The 10707-nt window shown below is 27.9% G+C and overlaps 1 protein-coding gene across 1 annotated transcript; it reads right to left on the reverse strand.

The window, feature by feature from the left end:
• Window positions 1-1387: 1387 nt before the first annotated feature.
• LOC107483734 (B3 domain-containing protein At2g33720-like) lies at window positions 1388-1951 on the reverse strand. Its single transcript, XM_016104345.3, has one exon. It carries the CDS (start codon window positions 1949-1951, stop codon window positions 1388-1390), a length of 564 nt encoding a protein of 187 aa, XP_015959831.1.
• Window positions 1952-10707: the final 8756 nt, after the last annotated feature.

The raw sequence follows: 10707 nt of genomic DNA on the forward strand, positions 1-10707 counted from the left end.
AAAATAAATAAATAAATGAATTATTATTCTTTTTATATTTTATTTCAACTAATAATTATCATATATCTTGTATTATTTTATTTTTATTATTTAGAAAAGTATGTTTAATAATATTCTAAGAGTAAGCATGTTTAAAAGAGTGAAAAAAAGAATTTTATTGATATTTTTTAATAAAAAATAACATTTTTAAAATATTTATATATTTTGCGGATATATCCGAGATCCGCCAAACTTAAAAATTGTAGATATTAAATCCGATTCTATTCGATCATTTTAATACGAATCAGATCGAGGTTTTTGTCATATCCAATTCGATCTAATCTGCGTTCATCCCTATTTGATCGTGTCAAAATATTTTAAAATATGATTCATCCATTCCAGACCTAAGTGAGAATACAGGAAACTCCTAATTTGATTCTTTAATATTCAACCCAATTTAATGAAAAGTCATTAAACTAATCAGTTTAAATTGAAATCCTATCTAAACTACAAAGGTTTAAATTGAGTTTTATAGTCATCATATGAATTGCATCAAATATTAAATTTTAAGTTATGAAATTTATTAAATCCTTTACAAAAAGAATGTCACTTTATTGTCATATAATATCATTATATCTTTTTAAATTTATTAGACTCTTTATAATCATTGAATTTTGTATTTTTTGTTCATGTATAATTTTCAACTAACTAATATTTAATAAATATTATTAAAGGAGTTATTTGAACAAGTTAATTACTTTTATTTGAAAAAAAAATGATTAAAACTGACCACAAATTCTCTTTAATTGACGGATTCCATTCTAGCAAACTCTAGACATGAGTGGTTATGATTTGAACAAACAAAGTAAATAAATTACAGTACACAATCTTTAATGTATAAGAGCATACGACGAAAGAATAAATATGATAATAATATATAAAAAATATTTGAAAAACAATAAAAAAATATGTATTTTATATTATTAGATTTCTAATATCACTGATAATATATTAAATTGCAATATTTATTTACAAAAATGTTATCTGTACATCAAAATCACTTACTAAAATCAGTTATTAATATATTTGTGTATGAGTACATGTGTGATTTAATTTATTTTCAATATGTATTTATATTTTAACATGTACTTTATATTGATTACTGACTTTGATGGTTGATTTTGGTGTACACGTAGTATAACTCATTAATTTATTTGGAGATCAAGTATTTCTACAAATCTTTATTCAAAAACCTTTTATATATTACTATGATGTTTTTTGCATCTGCATGTTATAGAATATTCAATTCATGAGAGGATAATAATTAAAATGATGAGACATTTTAATTGATTAATTAAACTACTTAACATAATATTTTAATGGAAGGAGTTACCAAAGGGATGTGTGGTTAATAGCGATCACCGGCATGCTTAAGGACAGAGAAGTTGAAGCATTGTCGATATGAATCCCAGTGAAGGCCAACAACATCACCCTTTTTCAACTCCCTTCTTCTCACAAACTCTTTGTTCCATTTCCCAATCAAAACATAGCTCTTGAAAGAAGCCCAACGCTTCAGAATAAGATAGTGCATCGACATGGTATCAACATCCCAAACCCTAATTGGGGTTCCCATGCCGCACGAAGCTTCTCTTTGCGCTTCCATGCTTAGCACCGGAACCATCAGGTTCTCCAGCAAATTCGACCCGAAGAGGAGTCGGTTCAGCTTCCCGAGGTCGCTCGTCGTCAGCTTTTTCTTGATCTTCCATGGATTGTCGTAAAGCTCCAATGATGTTGAACACCCCCACCTGGTGAAGCAGCTTTTCTTGGGATTTCTTTGGTTTGGTTCCTTTCTTGCTTTCAAATTTCTTGATCCACCATGATTGGTAGCTTTGCTTTGCTGGAAGCTACTAGAAATCAAAGATAATTCTAGAGAAATGTGAAGAAGATTAGGGTTTGTTATTTGGTGAAGCATGTGTGAATGTTAATTTGGGGGAGTACGTAAGTTTGAAGAGAGAAACAATTATATAAATAAAAAGCTATGATTCATATTTTCCAAACAGCATAATATATATATGGTAGGAGTTTCCAAAAAGGCTAAGATAGAATAAAGTGATAAGACATTCTTGCCATTAATAATGGAATGACGAAAATTCTTTTTTGATGAATTTTACAAATGAAATTAAAGTATTTTTTAAATTTCTCAAAAAACAAAAAATAAAAGTATCCTTTTAGTTAATTTTTAAAGAATTGGAAAAACCTTTTAACATTAATTTGTTTAATCTTATAAATTAGAAATCTGATTTTGAAACTCTTTTTTTGGTTAATTTTAAGACTAAAATATCCTTCAAAGATTAATTTTAGAAATGTTAAAATAACTTTTTAGGATTAATAATTTTGTTTACCTAATATTATAAATAAAATTTGAATTTATGTTTTTAAAAAAATATACTATTTTTATTAATTGAAAAACTAAAATGCCACTTTTAGGATTAAGGTTCTAATAAAATTATATATTAGAAATCATAATTTAACGATAAAAGACTAAAATAACTTTTTGATATTAATTTTAAAAAGATGAAAATGTCGCTTAAGATTAATTATGAAAAGAATAAAATTCGCTTTTAGAATTGAGGTTGTATGACTAATTTGTATTCAAAAATAAATTTAAATTTAACTTTAAAAAGACTAAAATATTCATTTAGTTAATTTTAAATAGACAAATATGTCTATTTAGATTGGAGTTGTTTAATTGTATTAGATATTAGAAATTTGGATTGTATTTAAAAAAAACGATAAAATGATACTTTGTTTAATGTTAAAATGATTAAAATACTACTATCAATATTAATTTTAAAAATTCTAAAATACCATTTAGAATTAACGTTAAAATGAATTAAAAATAAAAATATTTGGATTTAATTCAAAAAAAATTAAAATATCCTTAAAGTAAATTAAAAAGACTAAAATATCTCATTTAGGATTAATATAAAGATTGAAATATCTTTTTAGGATTAAATTTCTTTAATTAAAAATAAAAAATTTCAATTTCGTTTAAAAGATTAAAATACGCTTCTAACTAATTAACAATTGCATGTACTCAGAAGTGAACAAATAACTTTCCTTTTTTTGGTTCGAAAGTCAGCAGAATATAACTAAGATGGAAAAAAAATGAACAGCATATGGTAGAGTAAGTGGGCAAATATTCCTTCTTATTAATGAATAATTTTAAGATCCAGAACTCGATATTGAATAATTAGGTAAAGGATATTAAATAAAATAAAGAATCAAATTTTATTTTTTAAAAATAATTGAAAAGCTAGTAAGAGTATCTCCTTTTATATTGAGAACAACGAAGGGAGGAACACACAATATATGCATATATTATATATACATAGCATATACACTGAACATATAAAGTAGTGATGAAAAGTAAACATGGGACAGCACAGGATCTTATCAAATTATTCATCTTGCAAATTAAAGAGCTTCTGATTACGATAAGGCTACGAATATCTATTTCGAGGAGTGCTACACATACAAGTCATTTGATGTACGAGTCATATAAGTTAGGAGAAACTTAATAAAAAGTACGTTCGTCCATATACGATTTTCATGACGTGTTTCGCATTCCTCCTTCTCCTCCTTTTTCTTCTCCTACTTTTCTTCGTCTTCCTCCATGAAAACGAGTTTCTTATCAAATTTGTTCGATCTCCTTTCGTGCGTTCTCTCTTTGCATTTTCATTCGTTGTTTTATCTGCGTTTATCATTGGTATTCTTGCTTCGTTTTTTTTCGATTTTCATGATTTCTGAAATCAAGCTTTGAAATCGTGTTGAAGATAATGAAACTTCAGAAATACACCCAAACGATTATAAAAATACACCCAACCGATTACAGAAATGCACCCAAGCAGTTACAGAAATACACCCAAACGGTTACAGGAATTCACCCAAACGATTATAGAAATACACTCAAAGGATTACAAAAATACACCCAAAGGATTTAAAATACACCCAAAATTCGTTGAAGTATACCTTATGCATAATTCAGAACTCTTTCTTTTTCTTCTCCTCATCTTCTGCTGCTTCTTCTTCTTCATTTTCTTATTTTATATTCTCATAATTCTTTTTGGGAGGAAAAAATCAAACAAAAAAAATACATAATGTTCGTTGCAAAATCAAAAGAAGAACGAGGAGAAACACGATGATGAAGATGAAACACTTCAAAAACAAAGAAGAAGAAGAAGAGACACGGAAAAAGAAGAAGAAGGAAAAGAAAAAGAGAAGACATGAAAAAAAAAAGAAGAAAAAATAAATGACTTGTATGACTTGTATGAGAAACGTTTATATGTGGAGAATTATTTCACATAAAAATAAGAAACAAAATATTAAAATAAAAAGTCATGCAATATTTAAAGATCATCATGTGATAGTGTTACATAAATAAGATTTTCATATTAACTAATTAACTCCAATCAAATTAGCCAATATTTTATTAACCTAATCAAAACGACTCACAAAACATACACATAAATTTTACATATTTTAACAACGCACTTCTTTTTCTTTTCCTCACTTCTTTAATATTAGGGAGGAGAGCATATACAAAACAAGAAACAAAATATTAAAATAAAAGGTCATGCAATATTTAAAGATTATATAGTAGTATTAGGTGAATAAATTTTTGTTGTTAACTACGTTAAATCAAATTAGTCAATATGTTATTAGCCTAATCAAAATGATTTCGTACAAAACTTGCACATAAATTTTACATACTTTAATAACGCACCACTTCTTATTCTAACGCTACGTTTTTTTTCTTCTATTGTCGTATTTTGTATTCTTCTCCTTTTTGAAGATAAACATAGAATAGCTATATTAAAAAAAATAAAAAACATAAAAATATTTAACTGTAAAATACATATATTTTTATTATACAAACACAGAGATTTTCATTTTCTGATGCATTTTTTTCTTCTTTGCTGCTGTTTTTTTTTTCTCTTCTTTGTTGTTATAATTGTTTTTTTTTTCTATTTTGTTATTTTTTTTAAAAAAAGTCAAACTGCTGAATTAAAAAAAAAAGAAAAATGAGACAAAAAAAAAAAGACACGTACAAAAGAAGAACAATAAAAAAAAAAAAACAAAAGGGAAAAAGAAAAAAGAAAAAGAAAAACGCAAGAAGCATGTGTGTGAAGAAGATAAAAAGAAGAAAATAATTGTACTTAACCGAATTTAATTACAAATTAACAAGTTCATATAGCGTTTTCGAAATTAACATGGTGATAGAATTCGAACTTGCACTTCTAACTCTCGTATAATTAAACCAAATTCCTCCTGCATAAATATGAAAAATTAATTTTACCAAAATATCATGCATGTGAGTAAGATATTATCCACATACAATTGGTTTAATTTTTCTTAGAAGTTTGGTGGTGTTACCTTAGTAAACAAAGATAAATCAAATACTAGTGGTTTCTCTTATACCCATCTTAATAATCAAAGCTAAAAAATCTATTATTATTTCAATTAGAGACTTCGAATTTTAACTTAGTGGGAGAGTTCATTATGAATTGAAAGCACTTCAATATTGTGATTAGAATCAAATAAAAAAATGAGTAATACTACATGTACAAATAATTTTGATATGATAAAATACTGTTTTAATCTTTAATATTTAAGTTAAGTTTTAATTTTATTCCTAACGTTTCAAATGTTATTTTTTTATTCTAAACATTTTATTTCATTTTATTTTAATTTTTTGGTCAAAATTAAAATCTTTTTTTTTTCAAAAATACCATTTCTTCCATTATAATTTTCTTCTAAATAATGACAAAAATCACAACTGTAGTGACATAATAGTTGTTGTATTGATTTGAAAGAGAAAATAATAAAAAAAAATAAGATAACAATAGAGAAAAAAAGATATTTTTAAAATTAAAAAAAATTGACTAAAGAATTAAAATAAGACAAAATAAAATATTTGTGATGAAAATAAAATATTTTAATGTTAGAAATAAAATTAGGAATTAGTCTAAAAATTAAAGACTAAAACAGTATTTTATATATGATAATATAAAATATTAGAGAAACTAACATATATAGTAGTTCATGGTAAATAAAATAATTCAATTGAAATATATATTACATATAACTCTGATCGTACGTTGTGATGAGATATAGAAAATTAGAAATGTGACTTGTATAGGTATTCGATAAGTATGTGTTTGGATTTCAGTTTGTAAATGAGAATTTAAATAAAATTGATTTTGTAAATTTGATTTTGATAAAAAGCAAATTTGTATTAATGTGATTTATATTTGGTAATCTTTAAATCAAAATGGATTATAGTAAAATAAATGTGGATTATATTACTGTTACGTTAGGTAACCGGAGATTGATGGACTGGACTCGTGAGGTTGGCCCAATCGTCTTGGGAAGAAGACCTTCAAGCTTTCTTCCGCATTCGAGACCTTCGTCCGACTTGTATTCGAAGGAAGGAGAAGGGGGTAATACCTGTAAAGACACTCTGATGCCTAAGTCAGTAAGGGTCTAAGCAAGTTTAGAGAGTATGGGAACTTAGAAATACTTGAGGGTTGTCAGTATACTTATAGTGGTGAACCCATAACTACCGTTGGAGTAGTTCCACCTTTTAAGGAGGATAACCGTCCCTTTATCTTAGGGAGGTTAAGATTGGACTTCTGAAAGTGGGTTGAGAGATTTTAGAGGCAGTTACTTATTTGAATAAGTGTTATTGCCAACTAATCTGACTTCCGACTTCCTTTTAGTGAAGTTTGCGTAGAATCCGACCTCTTGGATGGAGGTCGGTTGCGAGGGGAGGCCAATCTATGGATTGGGCCTCTCTGTTTTATTTGGTTCTGGATCTCAGTGAGTTAGAGTATGAACAATTACTTAAAATTATTTTTAGATGAAAAATTATTAAAAGAGATATCAATTTAAATAATATTTTATATTATCCTATTATTTTACTTTATATTTGAAAAGATCTTATTATGAGACATTATTTTGGAATAAAATTAATATTTACTTACTAAATTAAAATAAAATATAAAAATTGACAAAATATTAAAAATACTAATAAATATCAAATTAAAAGATAAAACTCTAATAAAATACATAAGAAATATCATAAAAAAATTTAGATGAACTAAAAAATAATAAGAAATAATAATATACATGCATGAAAAAGCAAAACACTAAAAAAATATTTATCATATAAATAAAACAATCTGATAAAAAACATAAAAATCAAAATATGAAAGAGAGTACTAAAAATAATAAAAAAATAAAATATTTACCTTACCGTGATCGAAACAAATCTGAAAAATTTTGATGAAAAAAAAAATTGGAACAGAAGAACATACACAAAGAATTACTGTGAAAATTATATGGTTACTTGCATCCTTTTTATAGAAGAAAATGAAGGGTAGAGTTGGTAAAAAAATAAAAAACATAAAAATTAAAATATGAAAGAGAGTATTAAAAATAATAAAAAAATTAAAATATTTACCTTAACGTGATTGAAATAAATCTAAAAGATTTTAATGAAAAAAAATTGAAACGAAGAACACACAAAAAATTACTGTGAAAGTTGGAAAAGTATAGGTAGACAATGAAAATATTAAACAATGTGAACAATGAATATATTGGATGTTCATTTCACTAGGTGTGCAGATGGTTATTCTAATATTAAAATTTAGGTGAGTAATTTAGAAGTGTAGTATGTTTGATTTGATTGGTGGTTGTTTATGTTGTTCAAAAAAGTTATTGATTACCTAGAATTATCCATAAAAGTTATATGGTTATTTGCATCCTTTTTATAGAAGAAAATAAGGATAGAGTTGGTAAAAAAAAAAAGAATAAATTTTTAATCTAATTTTTCAATTGTAATCAATTTTTTTCTACCTAAATACAGAAGCTAAAGTTTTTTGTTTTACATAAATGTATGTTGAGAGGTGAAAACAATTCTAAATTCAAGATTTTATAACGTTACCAAACATAAAAATAGAACTTTTAAGACGCTCAAAAGACTTCTCTCTTCCCTAACATAAATTTCAAACACATCCTAAGTTATATAATTCTTGGCATTGATGTATGTTGTGACTATTTTTGGTTACTTTTAAAATTGTACGTGGTCATTAAGATAATCGGGTATACATGTATGTAAAAGAAAATGAATGTAATAATAACGGTGCAACAAAGTCTAATTGTATCTCATATAGCATGCACAACATATCCTTGTGCATTATTCTTAAATCCTAAAATATGTTAAAATTTATACTAGATTTAAACAAAAAGAATTTGCATAATAAAAATTATGTACTTAATAGACTATATTTTTGAGTAAATATCATAATGGTTTTTAAGATTTACGTAATTATTTAATTTAATTTTTGAGATTCCAATTCTACTATTATAGTCTTTTAGATAGAGTTCCAAATATCATAGTGGTCCCTGAACATGTTTTTAGTAGTGAGTTAGCAGTCGCAACGTTGACGCGTCATGACTTGCTACGCTGAAATGAGAAAAAATGTTGCCGTTTAAGTTTGGCGCCCATTTTGGCAAAAACGACGCCATTCAAGTCAAATTAAGCATGTAAAACGGTTTTGATCAAACACCTTCACTTTACTCATCTTCTCCACTTCCACTCTCCCTTCTTGCTAAAGAAAACCGAAGATTTATCAAAACTAACTACTTGTCCGCTAACTTTCTCGTAAATATATATGTAGTGTTTGAAGTAGGTTTTGGCAAGCTTTATATGTAACTCTGCTAAATAGGATAGAATTATCTGCAAAAAATAAATGATTAATCTTCGGACACCTGTGTTTTAGTCTCAAGCCTAAAATCTCTAGTCTTTGTTCTCCTTTGTGGAGCAGATGTGAGAGTCCCTCTACATAAAACAAGGAAAGGTAGGGTGATAGCAGGTCACCTTGCCATAACCCTCTACATGATTTGAAAAAACCATAAGGTTGTCCATCCACAGTAACAGAATACGATACTATAGTCACTAGCTCCTTGATCAAGTCCACCCACTTATCACAGAATCCCAGCTTCTTCATAACTACCCATAGAAAACTCCATTCCACTCTGCCATAAGCTTTATTCATATCTAGCGTCAAAGCAAGGTCATTTTCACCAAACCTCTTATTTTTCAGAAAGTGCATAAATTCATGGGCTATTATAACATTATCACTGATTAAATGCCCTTTAATAAACGCACTCTGATTGTCACTAATCACTTTGTTGATCATCAGTTGTATTCTATGAACTAAAATCTTAGAGATTATCTTATAGAAAATACTGCTAAGACTTATTGGCCTGACTTGCTTCATAGTAGTGGTATTCGGTACTTTAGTAATTAAATAGATATGTGTATGATTGAAGACTTTTAAAAGTTTACCTCCTGAAAAAAAATTCCGAACTGCAAAATTAAATCTGCTTTGATATTCTCCCAAAAAATTGAAAAATTTGGCCATCAAATCATCGTCATCCGAGGCTTGAGGATTTATTAAGAATACAACCGCTTTGATTTCTTTATCTGTAACGGGCCTGGTGAGAGAATGATTGGTTGCTGGATTAATTTTTGAAGTCATCCCTTCAATTTCTTCAATCGGTTCCCCTGGATTAGAGGATGTGAATAATGTTTCAAAGTAGTGTTATGCTATAGTAGCTATACCTTCTACTTCATCTAACCGATTATGCTTGAATTAATCAATTTTGTTCCACTTTTATTTCACTCGATCCCGTGATACATTTTGTTGAGTAATTTAAGGTCCAATAGGAAACAACGACTAGGTAGAAGTGGAATGAAGCATGAAAAATGGGATATTTCATGAAGAAAATAAAGGAGAAGCACACACTCCAGTATGTGTACGCACACCTTTCCGTGCATACGCACAAGATGAATTTCAGCTAGTGTGCGTACGCACAGGGTCATGACGCGTGACTTCATTAAAAAATCACATGGCTCGCAATTTTGAGGGCCTCTTAGCTCAATTTTTGGAGTTCCTGAAGCTGAAATAGGAGCTATATCAAAGGGGCAATACGGCATATGAAGAGGAGCACCATTACACACCATATCAGATAGTTTTAGTTAGGTTTAGCGTAGTTTTAGAAAATTCTCTCCTAGGATTTAATTAGGTTTATAGTAGAACTTTGCATTCTCAATTTTTATCTTGGATTATAGCTTATTCCTATTGTAAGTAATCTGTACCTCTCTCTTTAATTACACTACATTTACTCTCACTCTCTTATAATAGAAGTTATTTTGTTAATATATCCAATTTTGATTTCTTGAGGTTTTGGTTAATGAATTTGATGTTTTATGAATTATATATGCTTGATTAAGTTGCTATTATTGATTTTGTGCGTAGTTTGCGTTCATACACTGGTCCGAGCTACAAGGCCCGACTTGGCCTAAAGCAGATGGACCGACCTCTTGGAAGGTTGGTCCATTACCGACCTCTTTAGAAAGAGTTTGGAAGATCGCAACAGAGGCCCAAGCAGGCCTAAAACAAAGAATCACCACCCACCAGAAGGCGGTTAACCAAAAGATAAAGACCTTCTCCACAAAAGATAAGATAAGCAACTTATCTCAAAGAAAGATCATCAAGCATTACTATAAATACACTGAAGTACCCAGGTATAACTCATACCCCAATTCTACAAAAAACCTGCCTAAAGCCCGTACTGACTTAAGCATCGAAGTTTCTT

This window comes from Arachis duranensis, chromosome 4 (genome assembly GCF_000817695.3).
Source record: "Arachis duranensis cultivar V14167 chromosome 4, aradu.V14167.gnm2.J7QH, whole genome shotgun sequence".
NCBI classification, from domain to species: Eukaryota; Viridiplantae; Streptophyta; class Magnoliopsida; order Fabales; family Fabaceae; genus Arachis; species Arachis duranensis.

Excerpts from the sequence above, each read along its gene's own strand:
- LOC107483734 (XM_016104345.3), bottom strand. The coding sequence starts at position 1,951 with ATGCTTCACCAAATAACAAACCCTAATCTTCTTCACATTTCTCTAGAA.